General features: G+C 29.5%; 2 protein-coding genes across 2 annotated transcripts; one reads left to right on the top strand and one right to left on the bottom strand.

Moving 5' to 3' along the window:
• Positions 1-2,422: 2,422 nt before the first annotated feature.
• LOC103574470 (protein disulfide-isomerase) lies at positions 2,423-5,787 on the top strand. The gene is made up of 4 exons (XM_008553923.2): positions 2,423-2,786; positions 3,661-4,736; positions 4,814-4,942; positions 5,031-5,787. Exons 1-4 carry the CDS (start codon positions 2,639-2,641, stop codon positions 5,166-5,168), a joined length of 1,491 nt encoding a protein of 496 aa, XP_008552145.1. The 5' UTR covers positions 2,423-2,638; the 3' UTR covers positions 5,169-5,787.
• Positions 5,788-24,919: 19,132 nt separating this feature from the next.
• Positions 24,920-27,440, bottom strand: LOC103574469 (defensin coprisin). Its single transcript, XM_008553922.2, has 3 exons — positions 27,277-27,440; positions 25,394-26,926; positions 24,920-25,262 (listed from the first exon to the last, which is right to left on the bottom strand). The coding sequence occupies exons 1-2, from the start codon at positions 27,344-27,346 to the stop codon at positions 26,739-26,741; spliced, it is 258 nt and encodes an 85-aa protein (XP_008552144.1). The 5' UTR covers positions 27,347-27,440; the 3' UTR covers positions 24,920-25,262; positions 25,394-26,738.
• Positions 27,441-27,931: the final 491 nt, after the last annotated feature.

The raw sequence follows: 27,931 nt of genomic DNA, 5'->3' as shown, positions 1-27,931 counted from the left end.
ATTTCCGCCTTCTATAATAGGTTGTACGAATTAATGGCATTATTAATGCACCTTTGAGCTTCAATTAAATAATTTCGAGCAAAAATTGCAAAAAAAATACTATTAAGACCTACTTTTTCTCTGTTCAAATATATGTATCTCTAAATTTGAATTTTTTTCAAATTTTTTTTTGTCGTCTCGAAATCTTTGTGTTAAAAAAAATCTGTTGTATCGATATGTCGAATTCCTACAAAAATAATAATGATTACAAAATAACATAAACACCCTGATAGCACGAGTTGATCGTGAAAAAGTTGGTCATTTATTAGTTTCCGACCAACTTGACGACAAGTTGTTAACAACTTTAGATTTTGCAACTTTTGGCTACAAGTTACCGCCAACTTTCTCAGAAAGTTGGCGCCAGTATGGAGCCGCAACTGGAATGCAAGTTTTTGAGGAAATTGAAAGTAAACTTACCGTCAACTTATGATCACCAATTTTTGCAAGCAACTTTTGCCACCAACTTTCTCAGAAAGTGTTCGTCAACTTATTGAATTTTCAACTTTTGCCACCAACTTTCTCAGAAAATGTTTATCAACTATTGGAGGTACCAACTGTTGGTGGTCAACTTAGTGTCCAGTTGCGGCTGCAAGTTTCTCGTCAGTTTCTCGCCAACTTGGCTATCAGGGCAGTTCCCTCTTATTCTATTACAGTCTTATTAATGAATTATTATTAAAATTGCAATGCACTATCCATCTGGTGCTAAAGTAGTTGTTTCTATTAATTTTTCTATTGAAACTAACATAGATTTACAATCCAAGAAATTAAAACCCATTAAAATTCGAAATTTTACATGTACGTGTCAAGAATGATATTCCAAATACTTTTATATCAATTCAATATTTCCAAATGGACTGATTTCTACAAAAACATTGTCATTCATTAAGTATTTATTTTTTATTTTCTTCACATTTTATTATTTATAAAATATTAACCGACTAAAAAATTCGCCTGTTTCATTTTTGTCTAAAATTAAACCTTGATCATTATCATATTTATTTTTAGCCTACACGGAGAGAAAAATATCGCCAGATTAAGTGTACGTATCACTATTCTGGCTATTTAGCTATACAGAGTATCCTTACAGTGACGATCCGTATCCTTATTTTAGGCATTTCATGAATCGCTGACATGACTATTGCGCAAACTCTGTATTTAGGCATCTGACAACCAAGAACGATGATACGTATAGCTAATTTAATTATTGTTAAATTAAATAAACGAATACTTATTCTAACCTAAATACTTATCTTTATTTTAACGATACTATAGATTATTAAATTAATATAAGAGTATTCCTAAATTATGTATACGAATCGTTATTCTGACGATACAGCATTTGAGGATACATTGGATAGTCATTCTCGCGATATTTTTCTCTCCGTGTACATAATAGACAACTATGTACACAAATTTATATTATAATTTTCTATATATTTTCCCAGTGACCTCACTACCGGACATCTAGGACAAACTTGATAAAAATAATTTAAAAATTACAGTGCTCTAATTTATACACATAGCTGATATCCATACTGCATTACATATCGTTAAAAAATAATTGTTTGTTTACTTGTGTTTATCGATGTAAACTACTATCTCAACAAATAAATATAGCTAAAATAAGTTCAATATATAATTCAAATAGTTTAGCGCCCCTGGGTCACGGTTTATCTCAAAAAAAAATAAAAAAGTTATAAATTGACTAAATAATATTAAACAATTATCAATACGATTGATGATGATGATGACAATGACCTCTTTATTATCCTCATATCAATATAATTATTTATTTATTTTATAAAGTAGTCATTTATTTTATACTATATGTATATGATATCGGAGAATATATTCGGTTCAACAAATTTAAAAAAATTTATTAGTGTTTCCTTGAGTTAAAATTTTTAATGACATCGAATACCTCGTATATATATGTGATCGATAATTCTCAGTGATTATCAATGCCACCTGTCATTGATTACTTTTACTGTTATTATGATTAGTATTTAATACTGCTTAGAGTTATCATACGAGACATTTAATAGCTTATAGAATTTAATACGTTTGTATGTAGCTATTTTCTACTTTGTTATTTATCTGTAAATATCAACATTCATAATGTGAATAAATTATTATTTAATTAATTCAACTTGTAATTAATATTTATTTATAATTCAACCGCAATATATATGTAAATACTCAATACCAAAGTAATGATTATATAACAACTATTCGTTGTTTTTCTACTTGACTTCCAGCTTTATCAATAATTTTATATTACAATTATGTGTATTTGTAGTTGTGAAAATTAACCAATCGGAGGTTACCACGATCAACATAAAGTGCCACGCGTTATTGTGATCCTACGCCGCGTTAGCACTTTTGCCGCGTGCATAATATATAGACGTCGGTTCGTTGGCTTCTTATTTCACTCTTCAATCTGTTTATCCAAGTGTATCGATCATTACTAATTACCGCTCGATTTGTCAATATTACATGCTGATGAAATTGTAATTAACCGTCTAGCCAGTTTTTAGTTTTAAATTTACACGTATTTCGTTAATTTTTTTATTTCTTTATAATTTTCCATACTGCAACCATGAGAATAATGAGAATCTTATTTGTAACGGCGTTATGTGTCATGGGATCTTTGGCCGAAATTGATACAGAAGATGGCATAATGGTGATAACAGAAGATAATTTTGAAGAAGCGATTGATGAAAATCCTTACATCGCTATCGAATTTTGTAAGTATTTTTTTTTTAATTAATTTCACATTTTTTGACTTCCTTTTCATCTGATCTATAGAAAAAAAAGTAAATAAAACATATTGACGATTTTTAAAAAATCTTTTGGTAGCTCACACTCGGGAAAAAAATTATGGTAACTGTTCCTAATACACTTATGAAATATTATCCCATAACGTCATGGTGATAATTACTTGGAATTATGGAAAATACGCCTATAATTTCAGAAAAAAGTTTCCATAACAATAGGAACGATTTCTATAATTATGGTTAAAAAACTTATGGTGTGTGGTAATGATTACTATACTCATGGGAATAGTGCCTATAGTCACATAGGAATAAATCTTATATTTACATTGAAACGGTTTCTTGGTGAGTATGGGAATAAACCCCATGCATCATGGTGACTGTTTTCATATCAATATGGTAATCGTTCCCATACTATTATTGTAAACATTACCATACATTGTAATGATTCCCATATGAAGAATTTCTGAATTTTATGGTAATTGTTACCATAGCTCCTAGCATATGGTAAAGGTTACCATAGTTATATGGTAGCAATTACCATATAGTAGTATAGGAACGATAACTACAATGACATATAAATTACTGCCATGATTTTATGGGAACTATTCCGATATTGTACAGGAATGAAACCCATACAGATAAGAGTGGTTACCATAATTTCTACGGATGCTATTCCTATTATACGATGTGGGAACCATTCCCATAATACATTATAGTTTTTACCGTAAATTTTTTCTGAGTACGTCATAAAAACTATAAAACTCAATTTTTCTCTCTATACGAATAAAATTTAAGAACAAAATTTGATAAAAATTTTTTTATGATAATAATATACTTATTTTAGATGCTCCCTGGTGCGGTGATTGTACGACATTTGCTCCAAAATATGTCGAAGTAGCAAAAATGCTTGAAAAAAAAAATTCTAAAATACAACTTGGTAAAGTTGATACAACGACAGAGGTCGAACTTTCACAAGAAAATGACATACGAAGTTATCCAACAATCCGGTTTTTCCGCAATGGTGTGCCGATAAATTATCCAGGTGAACTTGAGACTGATGACGTCGTTGAATGGTTGACAAAAAAAGCTGGTCCACCTGCTAAAGAACTAAAATCTCTTGACAAAGCTAAAGCATTCCTTCAAGCCCATGATATGGTGGTCATGGGTTTCTTCAAAAGTTTAAAATCCAAGAGTGCTAAAGCTTTCTTAGAAGTTGCCAGCACTGACGGCGAGATAGAATATGCTATGACGAGTAACGAGAAAATATTCAAAGAGTTTAAAGCCAAAGATGGTACAGTTATTCTCTTCAAACCATTTGATGAAGGCCGTAGTGTTTATGAAAAAAAAATAAATCCAGATGATTTAAGAGATTTCATTGCTGAGTATTCACTTCCACTTATAATCGACATGGATCAGAAAATGTCTGCTAAAATTTTTGGTAGCAATGTCAAAAGTCAGCTCCTTGTCTTCCTCAGTGAAGTAGCCGGTCATTATGATGAATACGTTGAAGAGTTCAAAAAAGCTGCGAAAAAATATCGCGGCAAAATTCGTGTCGTTACCGTAAATATGGATGATCCTCAATTTGAAAACATGGTAAAATTTTTCGGAATGACGAAAGAAGAAATACCTGCAATGCGTATTACAAAAATGCTTGATGCGGGCGTACATAAATACAAACCGGAAAATCCTGAATTGCGTCAAGATAATATTTTGAAGTTTGTCAGTGCATTCTTAGAAGGAAAACTGAAGAGACATTTGGCTACAGAAGAATTGCCTAAAGACTGGGATGCTAAACCGGTCAAGGTTCTTGTCGGCAGTAATTTCAATAAAGTTGCCTTAGATAAATCGAAAAATGTTCTTGTTGAATTTTACGCTCCTTGGTGTGGCCATTGCAAGGAGCTTGCTCCTATTTATGATGAAGTAATGTTTTATTTACTTATAAATTAATTTATTGTTTGGTTTTTAATACTAATTTTGTGATTGTTTATCTGTATCAGCTTGGAGAGAAGTACAAAAACAGCAAAAATGTTGTTATTGCAAAAATAGATTCCACAGCCAATGAACTTGAATCCGTAGAAGTCAGGAGTTACCCGACACTTATTCTGTTCAAGAAGAAAACTAATGAAGTAAAATTTTTTTTATTTATTTACAAATTATTTTTTTGCCAAAACGATATTTTTTTTTTGTTTATTAATAAAAAATAACTCATTACAGGCTATTACGTTCGGTGGTAATAGAACGCTTGAAGATATCTCGAAATTCATCGAATCTGATGGCGTTTACGGAAGACAAGAAGAGGAAGAGGAAGAGGAATATGAAGATGAAGATGACCGAAGAAAGGATGAGTTATAGATTTTAAGTGTAAACAAATCGTTTTTAATTATTTCATTTTTATTTCTCAATCAATATAGTTTAATTTTAGTCAGATAATATCTGATATCTTTAGCACAAATAAGTGTAAAGTCTTTTTTTGTTTAAGATGTATACAATATTTTTTGCAAAAAGTATTTATAAAAAACATGACGAGTGTAAACGTTTTTATGAATATGGTTTACAAAATTTGAAAACGTAATTTATCTAATAATTTTTTTTTTAGCTGTATAATATGACGTAAGGTTCTCGAATAGAGTATTTTAGTAAAGTAATTTAGGAAAAGCAGCTTTCCTGGTTTTTTTTCGGATTAATAAATTTCAAGGTTTTTATAAAACAATGAGTTACAACTTTTAGAACAAATTATCATGTCCTACTTAAATCAGAGAATAGTCAATCGCACAATGAGTCAATATTTATAATAAAGATACATATAGATATAGTATTGTGCTTGACTTGTTACAGACAAGCAAAATAGCTAGACTTATCATTGTTAAATGAGTAAATTGAATGATACTAATCTGCATGAACTAATAATAAATGAATGTACTTTAGTAGCAAAATAAATTCAAATAATGACAAAACAATGTCTTTACGAATATCTACACTATAAAAAATTTTGGTGTAAAAATGGCCCCCGAGAACTTAAGACGGCTGTGTAGTGTGAAATAACGGCACAAAAAAAAGTTGTAGTTGCTACAGCAGCAATTGTAGTTGAGGTTACTACAAGTTGGAGTAAAGAAATGCTTCCAACTTGAAATAACCTCAACTACACATGTAGTAACGTCAGTACTAAAAAAATTTAACATGATATTAGGTGTAATTTTTACACCAAAATTTTTAAACTGAGTCATTTACACTACACTGAGTTCAAAAATTTTTCACAGTCTATATGTATATGGTACACTGTCTGTATGACCTGAACTGACCAGTACAAGGCTTAGGTAGAAACTGATTCCGCTCACAAAAGGAGGTACAACGAGTATCTAAGGGCTGTAAAGTTGTCCTTCTCTAGCTACACACTTTTTCGGAAACTGTATATATGTAACTGTGTGAGTGTCTGTGTATGGTGTAAGTGTATAATGTATGAGTATCGTTGCAGTACACCAAAAATTAGTTTCATCGAAAAAATCACCATAATTTTAAAAATTTTATGTCAATATCAATAAGCCAATAGTTTGTTGGGGTCCAGAGGTCAGTAAAGTTTCCCGCGGTCACACATCGAGTTAAATAGATACTTAGTACATATTACTATGTATCAAGATTTTAATCAATAAATTACACGTATATTTATAACTATTAGCTTAAAATTGAGTTAATAGGAAATATATACAATAGTATTTTTAAAAAAAATTTACCTTATTAGAAAAACGGTTGCCTATAATAAAGATAAGCTTATGATTTAGAGATGGTTATAAGATAGTATTTAAACATGAAAATCCCTTTATAGAACATATATAGATATCCGTAATCTAAAAGTATATTATATATGTTCTGGTTCGCTGAGAATATAACAACTCAGCGAGGACAGATAGCAATGGATGAATAGATAACCTAACCAGCCAAGCATAGAGTATAAAGCATAGGTAAAAATGCCACGCGACCACGTAGAGAGCGGACAAAGACCTGTCGACCCAAAAGAGCCCATAGTTCGCACTACAACCAGATGTCCGGTAGATAACCTCCATGACAACTTGAATTATTCTCATCTGTTTAACCTGACTAAAGAAGTCTTTGGGAATAAGAGAGATAACTTTTAATAGCTTTATTAACTGTGGGAAACGACCACTAAATGTCTATATGAATTTAGACATTTATAAATTAAATGTACACTTAAAATATTATACGAATAATCGGATATTATTTCACTCATTCATAAAAATTATTATAAACTTCTTATAATACTTTAACCCCAAAACGCCGAAAACTGACCCAAGCAATATTTACTTTTTTTTGTTTGTAGGGCAGAGAGCCATTCTTGTTCTTCGATGGCGCCATCTATTGGCGTCATCTCATCAGCTGACAAGATTTGTAATGTCACCTTAAATATGACACTTTGTGTCTTGGGAAAATTTTTGACACTGAATACTTTGAAACAGGGACAAGTGAAATGGTCAATTTTAAATGAAGAAAAAAATGGACATGTTTTGGACATGTTATCTAGTGACTTTTTAGTCAGATTATTTTTGAAATTACGATTGAAGTAGACGTAACTTGAGGAAAGAAATTGATAAATTGCCTGTGTAAATCTATTCTCACAGATGGTTAGTCGGCTGTAAAAGAAATAGAAAATAGAGAAGAAACAGTACATGATGAGGGGTAAGAATGAGTATTCCGGCGTGTAAGGGCGTAGAAAATTTGATGAAATTGATGAATGAATGAACCCAACGGCCCGTCGATGAATTGATATGACACACCCCGAGCGCCTCAGCTCTTCAGAGACTGATCTAGATAACGTCGGATCGATTTTATCAGTTTCGCACGTAATTACGCGTGTTGGGACACAAAGACCAGTATTGTGGCTTGATTTAAGTGTCTTTATAAGATACAGCACACACCCTTATAAATTTACCCCCCTTTCAATCAACATACAAGCTAATTTTTTCAATATTGTTTTACAATATTTAAAATGTGTTTGTAGAGATGTCCATATTTTTATAGAATACAAAAATTTGGAAATTTTTTTGGGAAGTAGATGGAATTTAAAAAAAATTTATTTACTTGTTATCTGCGATGAGAACCGTGGGATCGAGGATAACAAAAAAGTTCAACGACTATTGTCGAAACTCAAGGGCCTGATGAGGGCCCTCGATGAGTGTGTAGTTGCACATTTTAAGTTTCTATATAAGGTACTTCGAAAAGTCGATCTTTGTCAGCTTGAATTTGATACCACCAAACAAAGTAAAAAATTGATATACAAAATGAAATTATTCCGTAATAAATATAAGTACAGAGAAATTTTTTTTCATTTTCAATTTTTATTTATTTTATAAATGATTTGAATTTTTAAATTTCTACAACTTTCCCCAATAAAAATCTATTCATCTAAACTCATCGTAAAATATTAAACATGTGTATATTATATATTCTTTTGATAAAGTCCGTTTTAAAATTGAAGTTAAATTATTTTAAATGGACTTGAATCTTTAAAAACAAAATTGTAAAAAAAATTTTATAACTTTTTTGAGTTGAGTTTTTTTTTCACAATAAACGATATGTGCCGTTCTCTATAAAAAAATAATAAAAAACTCCTACAAAATTCCAATAAAAATAAGGAATGCGTACGTCGAAGAAAAAATGACGGCAATAAACTAATAAAGAAATAAATAAAAAAATGTATAATATATAATAGCGCAGGAATACTTTCAGGTACAATATACTTTCGAATCTTGTTATTGAAATAAAAATAGTAATAAGTAATAAATAAAAAGTTGTTGGTATATTTAGCGTCTAATTTAGGGAAAATCGACGCCTGGATACCAGTGGCTACACAGTATATACTAGTTGGTACATAGTTCTCAGCCCCCCTTGGATATGGAGAGCTCTGGTTGGTAACCCCCTACGGTGAATACCCCCCGTTGTCGCGAACTCAAGGGTTGCCGTAGTATAATCACGGAGGGTATTATTCGTAAGCACCTCGGTACTTGAAGCATACGGTTTGTATCTCGATGGATAAACGCGGTGAGGCATCAAATTGGCTTACATTGCCGATGCGGCCACACCAAGGCTGGATAATGCCACCGCAAAGAACGTCATTGTCCACCAACTTTTGCCTACTCAACCTGATGTACTTTCTCTCCCTTTATTCATCATTCCCACAACACATCCGCACACTCATCAGCTACATCCAGCAACAACTCTCAAGACCTTTTTTTTATTATTATACGTTTTAGGGTTTTTTTATCCGACAAATGTTTTCAAACGCGCGTGTGCACAGGTAACAAGTATATACACAACACCAAGTCAACTGTAAATTGTTTTGATTTGATTATAATAAATTTTTTTTTTTTAATTTAATGTCATTTTAATTTATCATTTATAAAAGCGACGAAATTACGAAGCTGACGAATTTAAAATTTAAATTTGGATACAAATATTTTTGAAATTTTTTTCTTATAGAAAATGAAAAAAGAGTACATTCGTCTTGAGCAAATTTTTTAATCAATTATTTTAGTATGGATCCCCGTGTAAAGAGAATTCGTGCAGAAAATCTTCAAAAAAAGTTCATAACAGTGAGCTTCCAAATTTGGAAAAAATCTGAACTTTGAGTTTATCATCTTTGGAACTTTATCAAAAATTCAAGAGTTAAAATTTTCAACTTCCTGATCTCTTGTTCTTGACTGGTACCAATAAGAGTCAAAAACTGTTCATAATTAGTTTCAAAATCATGTTTTTTTAGCATTCTTTAAACCAGCAAAATTCTCAAAAAAATTATTGCTGCTTGAAAAATTACAAGCCTGCTGCAAAAACACTGAAATTAAAATTATATTACTCTTTAATTTTTTTTTGTTCTAAAAATTATCAACTCAGTTCAGAATTGTCTTCAATTTAAAATTTCACTGTTATGAACCTTTTCGGAACGATTTTTTCTAGACGCCAAAGCAAATTTTCCATCTTTTTGATTTTGTGCTGTTATTAATTGAACTAATTTTGAATCATAAAATTTTTTTTTTTTAACAAATTACGATGGACTTTTTCATAAGAGAAAAAATGGCTAATATTTGTATTAATACTATGATTATGATAATAATAAAGAGTGTTGTAGAATATATTAATTTAAGCAAACGGCAAAGGTGCAAATGTATATCGTGACGAGCTGTCATAACCGGTATCTGATTGTAAAAGACTGCGAATTAATAAATAAAAAAAAAACTAGAGATATGAATATATATATTCAAAATGGTTATAACGTTGATCACTCAGTAATTTCACGGTTAAGAACAAATGGGGTATTTAATATTCACCGTCTTTCGGTGTAGTTCTTAACTATATCTTAAGACAGAATACTAATTGCTTTTTATAATAAAGATGAAAATCGAAGCAGGTGGATATTTATTATTAAACCTTCAAAATTATTGTCTAACTTCGAATCCTCTCTACTATAATATGTTCATTAAAAAATATAAGCAAGTCAAAAAATCAGTTTTTTTTTTTAATTAATATGTTAATTCTTATTATTCGACAGTCTCATAATTTTTTTTTTAATTATAAAAAAAAAAGTATATGTACTTGCATATTTTATTTTAAATTCTTACTTTAAGGCAAAAAAATTCAGAGTTGTCTTTGATCTGTCTGTTGGCTAACTTGTAATTATGCCGTTTAAATTTAATCAGATTATTTTTAATCTTAATAGAAAGTTAAATATCACAAAAGAAGTAAGATGATATGCAATTGATACCAAATGTACATATGTTTAATAATTTTTGCGATAGTCCAATCTCTAAAGAGTTATATAAATTATAATTTGCAAAATTCATTCCATTTATCACCTTTTTTATTGTAAGACATTGAAATCGAAAATTACAGTGTTAAAATCTCGATTTTATTTCACCCTATTTTTTATTAATTTCACTCTTTTAATTTACTTCGCTGAAACCTGGTGCAAAACTTCGATGCTCGTTCGAGATAATTTTACTTCTGAAGTAAAGGAAGTAAATTTAAACTTCATTTTTTCATTATAATATGAAAATAAATTAGTACAATTAGGTACTTGGCAATTTCAGACCCATTTATTTTGTATTTTCATACTGATATTTTTACACGGAATAAAATTTCTCACTTTTTTTTTTCAATTAACTTTTTCCTGAAGTAAATTTAATTAAAAAAGACTAACGAGACTCCAAAAAAAAAAAAATATTCGTAAATAATATTAAGCATGAACTACAAATTACATAAATTTTTTTTTAGTAAAAAAATAATAAATATGTTCTCAATACTAATATTCTTCTTTTCCAAAAAATATAATTTCCAACAAAGGAAAAAAAAATTATTTCCGATCTCAATTGATGCACATAAATTCTAGTCATAAATCTTTATTATAAATAAATTTTCTCAAGTGTAAAAAAAAACATCTCATACATATATTTTGTACAAAACACAAAAACAATAAATCATACTGTGTGATAAAAATAAACACAATACTAGCGTCAACGAGAGAATACAAATGAAGAAGAGTTGACAGAACTGTCAGTAAATTTTTTAAACTCAATCCATCAACACATTTCATATAATTATCTCTAACTATATTCAACAACAAAACATTTCATTCACTTTATATTTATACATACTCACCATCTCTATTTACGACACACAAATCATAAACCACCGCATCAAACATTACTAAATTAAATCATAGTAGAAATTACGAGCAACTCTTGGTAGGAAAATTTCAAGCATCACTTGCAATTCTAAAATTTACTTCATTATAATTGTTACCGTCTACTTGGAAAGAAAAAAAAAATACCCATGTTCACAATTAAATCATTTGGGTTACATCTGTCCGTTCACTTCGCCTTGTTGTCTTCATCTCTCAACCCATACAAACTATACACTATATACTAGTAATCGTCATCCTACTTACAAGCTATAATACGTAACGTTAATCTAACCGTGTCCCAACATTGCAAACCACAAGCAGACGCATTACTTTTGTCATGCTGCATTACACTTCTTGACTTCATATATATACATTTACATACTTACTCGACACTTTGGATCTCTGTTCACTCTATCTTTTCCCTTTCTTGCACTATTACTACTTGCACTTTCCCTAATACTTACAAATTATTATTAATACACATATATAGATATTTATGCATATCAAATTTAACCGACTGTTTGCCTCTATTACGCGGGTTAACGCACCGAGTTTACTAATTTTTTTTTTTTTCATGCCTCGTAATTTTTACAACATATTTTTTTCTATTACTTTTAATAGTGTACTTACACCATAATATTATATACTTTATGTATAACACTATAAAAAGAGCGGTGTTATAGCTGTATATATTTTCAACACCAAAAAATATTATAACACCACTTTCGGTGTTAAATTTTAACACCTACACCGCCTCCCCCGGTTTTTTTTACCCTGTAAATTTGAATTTTTTTTTTTTACTAAATTATAAGCTTGAAAAAAAAAAAAAAATTTTTTTTTTTAAATACATCTGCCAAGGGAAAGAAAGTACTTACACACATGTTTATATATACATGTATACTATATATATATTTATATTCATGTATAAATGTATGCATGATGTAGACAGAAATGATAGCAGGGTAAAGTTGAGTGACGACGAGGGAAGTGTGACGGTAGCCAAGTCCTCATTAGCGCATTCCGGTGCGACACCCGCGACTCAAAGCGTCGTAAAAACAGCTGAGATGTAGCAAGCGTCGCGATGCAACCGACATCAAGTCGACGCCTAACTTACAACATAAAAAAAAAATGAGATGATAAAAAAAAACGACTGAAGAGTCTAATAAAAAAGTAATAATATATTTTTTTGTATATGAAAAAAAATGAATTTTATTTCCAATGTCGCGACACTTTTATATCTCTGTAAACTCATCTATAATCTTATAAGAGAGTCTAAAGTATTTTATTTGACACTTATAACAAGCATACGCAATTTAATTTGTCGTCAGAAACATGGAGGGCCGGGCTTTAATGTATATAGAATGTATAACAGTTTTCAATGATGAAGAGGAAGAAATAAATAATAAAATAAAGTATTTAAAAAAAAAAAAAAATGCCGTGGATCTGAGGATGATTTAGATCCATGTTAAGCCTGACAGTGTTTATAAATAGTGAAAGCTGTAGAGAAGATTTGTCACACGTCTCTCGATCAACTCTTTTTCTTTTGACGAACCACAAGTGTGTGCTAATTTTATTGTTGCGTAATTTAGAAATAGAAAATTAAATTTACGAGCTTTGTATGCTTGAGATTTTTATTTTATATTCGTTTAATTAATTCATTCATCAATTTATTATTCTGTTAATTAATTATACTGATGGATAATAAATTAATTTGTATGCTTTGATATATTATCAGCGAATAAATTCATTTAAACTTGGATAATAAATTTTAAAATTAAATTAAATTACTATAAGAGCATTCCTCTATGATTTTACTTTTAATTTATTGTTTAAAAATTTACTAGCTACGATTATTTAATTAATTACTTAATTTCAATCATTCAAAGTGAATATATTTTTTTTTTAGTGTATTTTTGCACAAAAAATAAGAATTTTATGAATAACAAATTTTTTTAATTTTTATAGTGAATCCATTCTACTCCTCATTTTGAAAGTTTTTTTCTGATCCATCATTATTAAAAAATACCTGATTGGTAACTCAAAAATGTAAAAATAGTGAAAGTTAATCATAATTATCACAATTTGGTTTTTTACTAGTCCCATCTTACCCTCTTCCCTTATATATGTAATAGATTGATGTAGATCTTAAGGTAAAAATTTAAAAAAAATTTTCTAATTTTTATTTGAGAAGAAATAATTTTTTAATTTAACTTCTAGTGAATTTATTGAATTCGGAATTTCGGGAATCAAAATTTGAATTTTTCTTGGCTCTCCAAAAAATGAAATTTTCAAAACTTTTGTGGTGTAAGACAATATAAATAAAAGTTTTAAATTTAAACAGAGAGAGGCGTTAGCTACTGTCAGTATCATGAGCACTGACAACTATTTACTGCTACATACTACTGTTGCTAATGATGCCCCGCGGCTAAGTTAGAAAAACTGATTTTGAAAAACGCCAAGACGCCCATAACTGGTGACTGACAGTGTTGCTTCCAATGACCCTATTAGCTCTGCGCTCAACAAGTCTCGCTCGTCTCGATCCACTGTCGCACCTCGTTCCCAACTATCTACTCAGCTTAAGCGAAAAAAAAAAAAAAATATATAAAAAAAAAATTGACGCGAAAGGTGCCGACGAAAAAATAACCGTTGAGTAATTTCTCAGCGCTCTCTTCTCAATACAACACACTTACTACTACACACCACTATAAAACTATTCTCATAACAGAAAATAAGTACATAGTGAGCAAAATAAATTGTTAAATAAATAATTCATCGAATTTATTGACAATAACAGATGTTACTTTTTTTTTTTATTTATTGACATATAAATATATGTATTTAAAAATAATAATTGTGTCCTCCAATAAAATTTTATGACTTAAAAAAAAATATAAGATAATAGAAGGACAGGTCAATCATATTTTATTACGACAGCGAAAATAGTGTTAAAATGATAACACCGCCAAATTACACCGTCTACACCGGTGTTATTTTATTTTAGCACCACGTGGTGTTAAATTGAATCCATTTTTAACATCGCTCTTTCTACAGTGTACAATTATTGCTATACTGATACCAAAACCGGAAACAAAACTCATAGATCATTTGGTAAAATAAAATTACGCAAATCCCCTTGCTATCATATCTTTTTTTCGTTATTATTTATATGAAAAATATTTATTTACTTGTATATTTATTACGTTTTCATTTATTATTTATTATTTATCTTTGTTACTCTTCCTTTTATCTTTTTGTAACAAATAGACATCCGGCGCCAATGACTTCCAGTACTCACCTGCCGCATTTCTTCGTCGGGTATCGTGTGTGCATGCTGATAATAATAATAAGAAAGACATTATAACGTATATATATACATACTTACATACTTACAATTTATATGCACTTATATGTATTATATACACCCGCAGTGCTACGGATCGCGACTCATAACAGACAAGTTACACTTGATGCTTAACTTTTAATATAATGCCTATCAAGCTTACGACACATGAGCACGCACGTCCACCCTAAATTTCCGTCAAGATGTATCTGAAAATTGCTATGTAATTATAACTTAAAAATTATCTCAAGTTTTTATTTACAAGAAATATTTAACATAAAAAATGCATAAAATTTACAGATAATTTGGGAAACCCAAAAATGCGCACCTTTGACGTTTATGGTCAAGCGAAAATGTTTACCGTTACTGAAAAACCCTTTTCATGAAAATTTTACCACATTTTAATTTTATTTTTCAGGCAACTAATTGTTGACAATTTCAACTTTGTCGGCTAACTGCTAAATAATTATTAATATGAAAATAAAATTTTATGGTTTTCAGGGGGTTGAACTGTAGAGTATCTTTAGAGAAGATTATCGAAAACAATTAAGCCGTAATGACGAATTAATGAACGTTTTCACTAGATCTCAGAGTATATAAATTTTCACAGCGACTTTATCATCATAGAGTGTAGTAAAGATATAAAATCATATATGTATAGTATATGATCCCATTGATGCTCATGATATTCACAAAAGTGGCTCCCATTGAAAGAATTCACTTGAGGTCGGTGGGAAAAATGTCGAAGGTACCTCGACGATTATATAGATCACGCGAGACTCGTGCGTGTGCTCACACACTTGAAGTAGGTGTTCCGTAACGATAGGGTAGGTCTTGTTGGTCTCACGCGTGCTGAACTCCATGCCATGCAGTGCAATGCATGCTATACTGAACTATACAAAAGCGTACACACCGAACCAAAACTACTCGCAAACTCACACAAGCATTGAGTTTACAAATAGTAGCAGAAAATGTAACGAGAATGCTGTCTGTACTCTATACTCTCTACTCTGTACTCGCATATGTGCATGCATGGGCGATAAGATTCGCGTGCAATATACACACGATGTTCTTTACAATGTTGTATGCATGCGACGCGCATTATGGACACTGATTATTATTATTTTTATAATATATAATATATAGCTACCGGCTTCTTGAGAGCTTGTCTCCGGTATCTCACGAGCATGTGCCATCTTATTCCGACAGCTATCTTGTCGCCTAATCACCAATTAGCTAACGTTTATACATTTTTCATGAAAATTAATTTTCATGCCCATTTTTTTTTTAAATTTAATATTTATAAACCTATTTGAGGTAAAATGGGACACCACTTTTTAAAGAAAATTTTTTTTTTATTTAAAAATACGTAGTTACGATTTTTTGTAAAATGGACCGCATGATTCTAAAAAAAATATATTGAAAAATGCAAAAATTAACTGTATGGTCTTCTAACCAATTTGCCCCGTATTTTTCCATGCTCTTACTAGACTTTTTTAAGCAGATTTTTTTTTGTCAGGAAAATGTGTCATTTTGCCTCGAGTTCCTCAATTACATTTATATTTTAAAAATAAAAATTCAAATTTATTTATTTATGTATTTTTAATTAGTATTTATTATTCATAACAGAGAGAACAGAAAAAAAAATTTATAAAGAGATGATCAAAACACGATGTAGATTCATAAGATATCTATGATCTTTTGAGAAGTTATTATTGTTGAGTCTGTGGTATTTAAAATTGATTAAGACGAGATGAAACCTGCTTCCTGAACAACACCGTACTTTATACCAAGTTTTGGTAACATATATATTTTCGACTAAACTAATGTTGTGTTTAAGAATGTTACGTTATATTCAGTAGATAAAATATATAGAATTAGTTAAGGAAAGAGAGAAAATGTTTTACGAAACGTTGTGGATAGTGAAGCTGTCACGAAAAACGAATGACACTAAATCTCGTATCTGTGTGTTTTCAAACGTTTGATCTCACCGAAAAAAAATTCTTCTTTTTTTCAGATTTTATTAAAATAATTTTTCAGATTCTCGGTTGAATTTTTTAGATAACAGAAAATTAAATATATATATGTATATATTTCATTCATAAGTACACAGAAAAATTATTCTCGTTTAGTGTCACAGTAAAGCCGGACTATGTTGGCCACCTAACGGACATTAAAATAAACACAGAAAAATTACTGCCCGGTAAAATTTCCAATGGTTACCGTAATTTATGATATCACCGTTGCAAATTTTACTACGGCCATGTGGTCATTTGAGTTTCTGCAAGTTACTAACATGAACCAGCATTGCCATGACACCATAGAATTTTAAACGAGAACAGTTTCTCTGTGTAGTTGAAAACAGAATAAAGGTTAAATTTATTTCGATAATCTCGTATTGTGAGTATCAATTCACATTTGACGATCGAGTTTCGCTAAATGATTAAAATGATAATCGTATGGGTTGGGCAGTATAATAATAAAAAAATTTATAGAACATGAATTGAATCCTGTGTAAGTTGTTAAGCTATTTTAAAACAGGATACAATCAAAAAGAAATCTTCTTGGTCGAATATACACTAACCACTTAAATGAAATGTCTTTATGAGTTTTAGTTGTTAACATGAGAAAGAAACAGGTTCACAAGTATATGCTTTCAGTCTCACTTTGGTCTCTGATGGTTGCTGGTGACTCTAGTCACTGGTCCACGGCGTGTGCGTATCTTCATGATCTCAATGGTCGTCGCGGACAGCCGAATACCGACGAGGGATAAAACCGTCATTGGTTTCGAAAATAAAAGTAAAATAAAAATCGTTTTCGATGGCCAGGCGCATGTTGAACCGAAAAGGTTTCTGATGAGGATCCAGAGGAAGTGCCGTGAGAAAAAGAAATTCTTTTACTTTTAAAATCACTTTTTTTTCAACACTCGATTACCTTTTGAAGGAAATTAAATTTTATTCAGATATTCAAAGTGTATTGTATATTTATTTTTTTTTTTTCACTTCATATTTGTATTGTTGATTAAGAAATTCATTTGTGTGCAAATAATTTAAAAAAAAATTTTACTGCCGATAATTGATGGCAATAATAATTAAAATTAAAATTTAAATTGATGAAATTATTTTTGAAAATAATTATAAAACAAAAGAATGAATTTCTCGTTACAGTGATTTAACTTTATAATTAATTGTCTTGAAGATAAAACAATCGTTTTATTTTATTTTAATTACTGCAATCTCAAGTAGTATTTTTACGGAAGAGTATATGATATACATCTATACTTTTGTATAAATATATTTAAATTTAGTATGTACTTTGGATATATATACATATATTTATATGTTTAAGTAAGTAGAGAGGATAGACATTGAAAAATTTAAATACATATAAGTTTTCTTCAGGAGTCAAAATTTGAGTCGAAATTATTGATACCAAAAATGTATAAAAATGAATTCTTTGTTTCTGGAGCTGAGTTTTTTTTTTATCTAAGATATGCCGCAATGGTTTTTTGATATCTGAATTAAATACCGACACATGAAAGCTAAAACAAAGAATGTGTGTAAGGTAAATAAAGTGTAATTGAAGATAAAATAAAAAAAATAATATATATCGTAATTATTATCAAAATCTTGCGCCGTGAAAAACATTAATGCGCACTTGAACCCTTCACGATCTCCATTTAGATAAATGTAAGAGTTGCCATTGCAATTAAAGACTTCCATTTGGTTCAACATTCGAGTATTTTCCTATCTCTCTAATAGCGTGTTCCTGTCTTACACTTGAATTAATGCAATCTTTGAATTTATTTCAATTTTATACACAAAATTGTATGAATAATTTTTATTTTTACATACATAGATTTTATATTTTTGATTTTCTTTGTTTGCGGTATTGAAATTAATGTTTCATTTTAAACACTTTGTTTCAATTCAATATATATATTATATCGATCTTGTCATATATTTAATAGACCTTCGATCTACAAAAATTCAAATCTGCGAATTTTAGTTTAAAAAGAGTGAGAAGTATCTGATATTAGTTATCATGATATATTATGTATACATTTTTATTTTTTTTTTCTTATTCAAAAATAACATAAAAAAATGCTGAAAAATTTTTTGCGGATAATAATTTGTATATTTTAAATGATTAATAATAATATGCTCATGTATGAAATTTTTTTGAGAAATAAGAATCAACTAGTTGATTTACTATACAAATTTATAACAGAAATCATCATACAAATAATTATAATAGACTTTTGTATATAATATGTATAGGGGAGCCTGGGGCACGAAGGCCCCCCTGGGGCATAAAGGCCCTCTTCAAAAATTAGGTAAAATTTTTTTTTTTTTTATTTTCCGTCAAAGTATGACCTTCATAATGTTTTTAGTATATTTTAAGTCAATACGTGATATGAGGGGCAAAACGGACAACTCGAAAAAAAAATTATAAAGAAAAAATTATTTTTTTTTTATTTTCCGTCAAGTTAATTTTTTCGTGACAATTTTTTTTTTAATGGTCCATTTTACCTCATACATCACATACTGGCCTAAAACGTCATAAAAACATTATAAAGGTCATAACTTAACGGCAAATAAAAAAAAAATTTTTGTTGATAATTTTTTGGAGAGGAGGCCTTCGTGCCCCAGAAAAAAAACAAATTTTTTTTTCGATTTTTTGCAAAATTTCTACTTATTCTTTCGATATCGACGGAAAATAAGTGAATTTTATGGTTAAAAGCCACAAAAAGAAAAAACCGGCTTAAGGGGGCCTTCGTGCCCCAGGCTCCCCTATGGCAATAAGACCTACAGAATATCGAATGCGCGCTCGTTACTGCAACCTCTGATTTATAGTAAGGAAACGCCCAAAAAACACCCTATGGAGCAATTGCTGTGAAAATAAGTCATGAGGGTTTGATGACGATACCATGGATTTCTCATAACTCACTTGTACACAGAAAAAAAGGAAAACTTAAACCAAGAAATAAAATGTCTTCGAAATTTTTTTCTTGAACCAAACCGAAATTTCTTACTTTACTGGAGTAAAAAATTATTTGGATCAAGAAATTATTTCCTTCGCGGAAGACATAATTTTCTTAGTCTGAAACATAAATTCCTTAAACCAAGAAAAAACTTTCTTGGTCCCAAAAATTTTTTTTTTAGTTCAAGAAGATTTTTTTTTCAATTCAACAAATTTTTTTCTTGGCTAAAGATTGTTACGTTTTTGAGTCAAAAAAATATATCTTGAGCTAAAACGAAAAAGTTTTTAAGCCACGAAAAATAATGTTTTAAACCAAGAACAAACTTTCTTGGGCCAAGAAAGTTTGATTTTAACTCGAGACATTTTTTTCTTATCCAAAGACTGTTACCTTATCGAGTCAAGGTACAATGTCTTGAACTAAAAGAAGAAAGTTTTTGTACCAACAAAAAAAAAATTTTTAAACCAAGGACAAACTTTCTTGGGCCAAGAAATTTTTTTTTGTCGCAAACAAAAAAAAATTTTTTCAGCTAAGAAATTAATTTCTTTAATTGAGCAAATAAATTTATCGAGCTAAAAAAATTTTATTTTTTTTTTTTTATTTTTTTATTGAACAATTTTTTTTTGTTTAAATATTACAAACAATGCCGTGAAGCAAATAAATACTTTATCAAAAGCATTTATAAGGGATAGGCAAGTTTCGCAATGAGTTAAATACTTAAACCAAATTGAGAAAAAACAATTATCGCTTAACGACGGAATCGAACCCAGATCGATTCGGCGTCACGCGAGAGCTTTACCAACTAAGCCATCTCAGCCTTTGACAGGTTACGTTGACTTTGCCCACATATACTGAGCCACACTGGCCTTATGGTCAGTCACATTTTTAAATCCTAAACACAGAATTAATATTACAAATATTATCGCCAATAATTTAGAGAAATGTTAGTTCCGACATTTTACCGAAATACTGAACGGATCGTATGAATCGTTCATAAATGAATTTCAATATTAAAATGAAAAAGTTTAAAAAAAAAAAAAAATTGAGAAATTATTCGATATTGTTTAATTACATTAATTAATTAATTTATTATAATAATATAATTTAGCTATTTAATTTTTAATTTATTTAAAATAAAAATGTGGACTCAAAATCCATTTGCTGTGCTAGTGTGAGAAAGAGAGAGAGTGGGGAGTATTCATTCCTTGGGGTGCGAAGGAGGGAGCACCTACGAGTGAATCCAAGAGAAACTTTCTTGGCTTGAGACTCTAGTAATCTTGGTTTGAGATTTTTCGTGTGATTGGTCAAAGAAAGTACACTATACTCAAACCAAGAGTTTAAATTTTTTAAACCAACTCCCTTTATTTTTAGTTCGAGTTCGTACCGTTTATTGTTTCAAAACATCATAGTTCTCTAATTAAGTGTATAACTTGCTTGAACTAAATATTTTTATTTCTTGGTTTAAGTAAGTAACATACTTAGGTTAAGAAAAATATTTATTATAATAAGAAAAGCAAGTTTTTAAAACAAGTAATTCTATTATTGGACCAAGTATGAAATATGTATTGGCTTAAGAACTTTTTTTCTTAATTCATGATTTAAAATTCAAGAAATTATTTCACTTCGTTCAAGAAATTTCCGGTTTTCATTCCACCCGCTGAAAAATTTCTTGGTTGAAGAAAAATTTTCTCGAGTCAAGATTTTTTTTTTTCTGTGTATATATGAAGCTTTTTACCAGCGTGTATATATAGAGAGAAAGAGAGAACAAGGCTTCAAAGTGTCAAATAAATTCGTGGTTCACGATTGAATCGAGTAGAACTCGCGATACATGTGTATTTAACTCCATTGGGGGGCAACATAACAAAATATTACGATTCTGCATGTAGTTTAGAGAGACCCCATCAAGACATTGGATGGGAATCATGTGTGTTCTGTCCACGGGTTGTCCATTCGTTCTGTGTGAAACTACCGGGAGTTCTTTTAAATTTATACTGTACTATATACACTTATGTAGAAACGTTACAATTTTCTCCGCATCTTTTGTACACTGAAACCGAAATAGTAATTTAATAGGCAAGACCAAATCAATTTAATATAAAAAATGAATAAACAGATGTAATTATCATGATTTTTATTTAACAATTTTTTTTTTGTTTATAAATTAATTAATTTTTTTTCCATTAATAAAACTAGAGGTCTAGTTTATATTTTATTAGTTTTTGAGAGAAGGGGAGGTGAAATAATTTCCCAATGGAAAATTTCGACGAAGTTCATTTTTACCTCGATCTTTTTTTCAGAAACCGATTTAATAAAAAATTCACTCTTATTTTCAGAAAATAATTAAAAAATTTTATAAAATTTCTTACTATTGAAAAAGAATCCATTTTAATTCAAATTAATTATTTAATATGGATACTATTTGCGAAATTAAAATAAAATAATAATTTTGGTACTCGCAGCTGTTGTATAGATATTTAAAAAATCTAACACCTATTGGAAGTTGTTTCAAGGCACCTTCCCTTCAAGGGAGTGCAGGTGCCTGACCCCTTTTTAGAAGAATCATTACTAATTAGCTTACCACATACTTTTCATACTTCTGCATTATACCTGAATATTTTTCATAACCGACTATAAGCAGTATGTGCTAATTAATTCAAAGTTAATTATTTATTTGTCAACAACTATTTGATATTGTTTTTTTTTTTTTTTCAAAAGCACATATATTACTTTATCTCAATTACTAAAGTAATTTCGGGACTCAAAAATTAATTTAATGAAATTATACTGAATAATTTTTTATCTCAATTTTTTTTTATTTTTCAAAATTTCTTTACACATTTTTATCTTTTATTTAGTATCAACAACTGCTGCTGGCAATTAAGTCGGAGGTGTTTTTCCATAGGCCGAATGTTAAACTGGAAGCAGAGAAACAACCCAGGAGACTTAACTCTCAAAAACCTATCGATTTATTTGGGATATTTGGTATGTATGTATATATATATATATATATATATATATATATATATATATATATATATATATATATATATATATATATATAAAGTGTAGTGTAGAGAGAGAATGATATCTCTCAATCTGGAATCCCAAATGCGAGGATCGAGAAAGCCCACAGCATATGGAGTTTTTAGTATGAAATCGCAAAAAACGATCTCTCAAGTTAAAAAAGTAATAGTCGGTGCTCATGGATTCAAGTATTTTTTAATCGTTAAAATTTTTAAGTATTGAAAATAAAATAACAAATTATTTATTCAACTACAAAGGTATTTATTAAATTGAAAATTGAATAGTTAAGACTACTGATCTATAATTATGAATACTGCGTCTTTAGTTTTCGTTTATTAATATATATATATATATATATATATAAATTTTTTTTTATTATTATGACTGTCTATCGTCTACGTTCGATGAGTAGGGCAAGAAAAAAAGTTTCACAGGCTAGAATTATCACCTTGAATTAACAAAGCCGGACCCACGTTCTTTTTGTTTCTTTTGGATGCGTATATAGGTATGTATATATATATTCATATATACGTATGTTCCTTTTCAATCAAGTACCAGTAGATGAAAGGTTGGATGAGAAAAATGATAGAAAAAAAAAAGGATACTTTTTAATAGTGGGTCTTTCTTAATGACTAACATTTTCGCAGCTCCAAACCCAATGTCACTGTATAGATTTAATTATGAGTTGATATCAAATTGATTTGATGAATTTTTTCTGTGTGAAATTTTTGATGCTTTCAAAGTCATTAAATGATTTGGTGTAGATATAATTTGTTTATGAGCGTATTAATTCATTAATTTATTTAATGTCTTGAATTTGTAAGTATGGAAGCTAAGTCATTTTGAAATGAATGACTACTTGAAAGAGATTTTAAATTGGTGGAAAATTTATTACTTTTTTTTTATTTTGAATCTTAGAAAAGAAAAATTTTCGTATTTTCAAAAATTAACATTTGCTTCCGAGGACTATTGCTCTGAATCTTTATATATTGTATGAGAAGCAAAAATGGTCATTTATTTTCGTGAGTGTGACAGAAGATGATAGTTTCCGCTCACTTTTAAATGGAAGATATATTTTTCAACGATTTTAGAATACAAAATTTGAAAAAAATTTGTCTTTAAATGCAATAATAAGATTACTATTAATAATGAAGAAAATCATATGAAAATAGGTTTTATTTATAAAGTAAGGTACCCGGGGGTCATAAGGCCTAAATGACAGAAATGATATTTAAAATAACTGCCTCCGCTAAAGGCTCCTCTAGTAGAAGGGTCTTGCATCGAGATGTTACGACAAATTTATAGAGTTCCGATACCACGTTCTTTGTCTTCTATATTTCATCATCCGTCATATGTTGTCGTAGCGTAGAAGAAATTATAAAAAACAATCTAGTCTTCTGACTCTTGAAAAGTATTGTTGCTAAATTTAAGTGATGATTCGTCTCTAATACCAATTTTATTAAGTATAGTTAAAGTATTCCAGTTTGTTTAACCCGTAGACCTTATTACCCTACCGTAGTAAAATAAGGCCTATTCGTATGGTTATTGTAAAAGCATAATTTTTTGTTTGTTTATAGTAAAAATTATTATTACTTCATTACATTTTATGGCTAATCTATTGAAATAAATATTAATGATACATTTCGATAATTAAATGCAGTATTTTCGATTCTATTCAAAATCTTCCTTCACTAGGCCTTATTACCCGCCGGTACCTTCTTTCACCTAAGTTTTCAGAATAATATACGGACAATTAATTGATTTATGACTAGCTGATAAAATCAAAACTTAATTATTTCGGATTGTATGATAATATGCGAAATTAGCGTAGTTATAAACATTTCCTATATTAATTTCATAAGAGAACTTTTCTTCTGTAGAAACTATCAGGAAAGTGTGATAATGTTTATGACATGAGATTTCTTCACTATCGACAATCGGATTTTATTGTACCCTGATATTCAAGTTGACGGTAATATATCGACAGTGTACTACCGCAACTTCCCTGGTAGTTCAAGCAAATTTATAGTAAGAAAGCACATATACTCTAATTTATAAATTGAACATTAATGTCATGAAGTTGTATATACTTTATTCAATTAATTCAAAACAAGCATACTAATAAACACTACATTACAATATAAAGTATCAAAAATTTAATTTCTGTATTCGATAATGATAATTCCAAAAGTGTTTACACAGGAATCGATGTATCTTCAAAATGGTATTGTTAAATACATAAACATTCGCCGTTATCGCAATTGCCTGAGGTTTGGTTCACAGTTTGACAAAAAGCCATGCAAACAATAGTAGCGAAACTGTTGCCGTTGGAAGTACCACACGTTAGTAGAGGAAAATGAAATTTTTCATTGTCCAGTTGAGATCCATTATCAAGATGATGAGGAGAATTCTCGTCTATAGCAATAAATATATAAATAAAAAAAATTTTTAAATAAATTTACAACTTTTTTTTTTTACTAAAAACTAGACTTCAAGATAAATAGAATTATTTGAAAAAAAAAAAAGTTAGATTTAATTATATTTACCTTGACTTGGAGCGGACAAGACTGCTATAGCAGTTGCAATCAAAAGTAACAAGATCAGTAACTTGGCCATAGTGAAAAAAAATATATTATGAAAACTGTTTTTCCGTTTTACAAGTTAATCAAGTTTCTTAAGAAGCGTGATTGGTAACTGATTCAAAAATTCCTTCTCGGCTTGATATATATTGAACGCCAAAACCTGGGTTCTCAACCATTATACAAATCGATTATCAGTTAATCATGAAAAAAATATACTGATATATGAAAAGTGTTCAGTTATATTTATGAAGACATTCACAAACAATGTCTTGCTTAACAGTGTCACTGATAGATCAAGTTCAATCACATACATGTTCATTAGATACATTGAAGCCAAGTGATAACCTTTTAATAGCTTATATGATGATTATTTATGGCTTCATCAATATCAACAATTTTACGTAAATTACAACTTTATAATAGAAAAGTTAGATTTATAAAGATTATTATTCTTGAAAGAAATCCCGAGTCATAATATAGCCTCAATTCAGCCTAACTGAGTAAAAAAAGCAATTTGAGCCACAAATGATGTTCAAAAAGCCTCAAATAATGCTCAAAGATCCTCAGTGCCTCAATGAGCCTCGAATTAAACTAGTCTCGACTATGTAATTTAAATTCGATTTGTATTATATGAGGCTCTTTGATTCCCTAGCAAGCTAACGAGAAACCTTTGTTATCAGAATTATTGACAGATCATCAAGAGTTGGAAAGTTGCTTTTTTTATATTGTATAAAAATATTAATGACTGAAAAAAAATTGTCAGATTTGAGGTAGTATTCATAGTCCAGTGCTACCATTATTTAGTTTAAAGTACTTTCCATGCTTACGGCTTAAGATCACCTTGCTTATGCTAAATGACAATAACAAGTTCATTAAGTAGTAAGGCGCGACTATGAAAACCAATTTTAACACCCTTATGATGAGTGCAATCTCAAACGAAATTCTTACCGTCAATAAAAAATAACTACAAAATTTTGAAGACAGTAAATGTAAAACAGTGTAGTAAGACTTTTCTTCAAAATATCTCATTCCCATAGTTCAACAAACGTTATTTTTTCAAATTTCAGTAGACAAAGTCATTCAATCTACTTTCACACGTTTGCATATATTTGTTACGAAATATATATTTTGAAAATATACATACTTTAATTTATAAATTAAACGTTGATGTAATTAAATGAAGTTGTTTTTATTTTGTTCGATAAATTCAAATCAAGTAGACAAGTGAATGCTACATTACAGTATAAAATTGAAAAATTACGATTCAAACAGTACTTTCAACATGAATCAGTATAACTTAAATATGTCATTAGCGGCGGCAATGACAAACTCCTTTTTCGCACCAACCTCCTTTGAACTTTTTAGCCAAGCAATGGAGTGCGCAAAGAGAATCATTGCCACCTAAGCCTGAGAGAAGATCACAAGTAGCTCGAGATAATCTAACGTTTCCGGATTCCGGTTGAGATCCATATTTCTCAGGATGATGAGAATAGTCATCTGTAACAACAATTATGTCAAATAAATTTACCACTTGTTTTATATGAAAACTGAACCTAAATTAAATCAATTTACTATAGAAAAAAAATTGTCATCTACATAAATTCAATTTTTCGTAATGTACTTCTATGCAGATCTATGAAGACTAAAGCCGGAAAACAAATTTATTAAACTGCATAATTTCAAAATTGTCACTCGGAAAATTATTTTATCATCTGCTTAAAAAAAAGTTTTGGTAAATTTTAGATCCAAGATGTACATAAGTCTACAAAATATAAAAACTATTTTTTTCAGAAATTTTTCATCCAATGATTTCTTATATAGATTAATATTGATTTAATTATATTCACCTTCAGTTGGAGCAGACAAGACTGCTGCAGCAATTGCAACCAAAAGTACTAAGATCAATAACTTGGCCATGGTGAAAAAAATAATACGATCAACACTTTTTTCGTTTTTCAAGTTACTCAAGTTTCATATGAAGCGTGATTGGTAACTGATTCAATACTCCTTTTCGCCTTTATATATATGACGCCAAATCCTCTATTGTTGACCATTCCATAAATAAATCATCAGTTAATCTTAAAAAAAAAATAAGCTGAAAGTTAACGAAAAGAATTTTATTAATAGTATTGTGTAGTAGCAAGTCGACTGGGGTTCCCGAGACAATTATTTAATACTGATAAGAAGAGATAAAGAAAAAAAGATATTTTATTTCTTGGTAGCTGAAGGTCGTGTAGCGGGAGATTTAGGAATCCCCGAGTTTTTTATCGTTATAAACTTTTCCTCATCAATAAAAGAGCGTCGATTTATTCAATAGAGGAATTCACTTCACTGATAAGTCGAGGCGCGTGAATAAAATAATATGTGTGAATTATGAATTATAAATTATTCATGATTGCGTTAATATAAATGAGATTTGTTTAAACAACAATTTAAGATCGAAAAGTTGAATTATTAAGATTATTATTTTGGAAAGAAGAGTTTAACCATCATATCGCGTTC

The sequence above is a fragment of the Microplitis demolitor genome, chromosome 5 (genome assembly GCF_026212275.2).
Source record: "Microplitis demolitor isolate Queensland-Clemson2020A chromosome 5, iyMicDemo2.1a, whole genome shotgun sequence".
In the NCBI taxonomy this organism is placed as follows: Eukaryota; Metazoa; Arthropoda; class Insecta; order Hymenoptera; family Braconidae; genus Microplitis; species Microplitis demolitor.
The sequence above is the reverse complement of the archived record's forward strand: the minus strand, read 5'-3'. Positions and strand labels throughout refer to the sequence as shown.

What these genes read in the sequence shown, in the direction of transcription:
- LOC103574470 (XM_008553923.2), top strand. Translation starts at nt 2,639, where the DNA reads ATGAGAATAATGAGAATCTTATTTGTAACGGCGTTATGTGTCATGGGA. An exon ending in TTGCTCCTATTTATGATGAA is followed by an intron (nt 4,737 to 4,813) that starts GTAATGTTTTAT and finishes TATCTGTATCAG; the next exon opens with CTTGGAGAGAAGTACAAAAA. An exon ending in TCAAGAAGAAAACTAATGAA is followed by an intron (nt 4,943 to 5,030) that starts GTAAAATTTTTT and finishes AACTCATTACAG; the next exon opens with GCTATTACGTTCGGTGGTAA.
- LOC103574469 (XM_008553922.2), bottom strand. Translation starts at nt 27,346, where the DNA reads ATGGCCAAGTTATTGATCTTAGTACTTTTGGTTGCAATTGCTGCAGCA. An exon ending in CTTGTCTGCTCCAACTGAAG is followed by an intron (nt 26,927 to 27,276) that starts GTGAATATAATT and finishes TTGTTGTTACAG; the next exon opens with ATGACTATTCTCATCATCCT.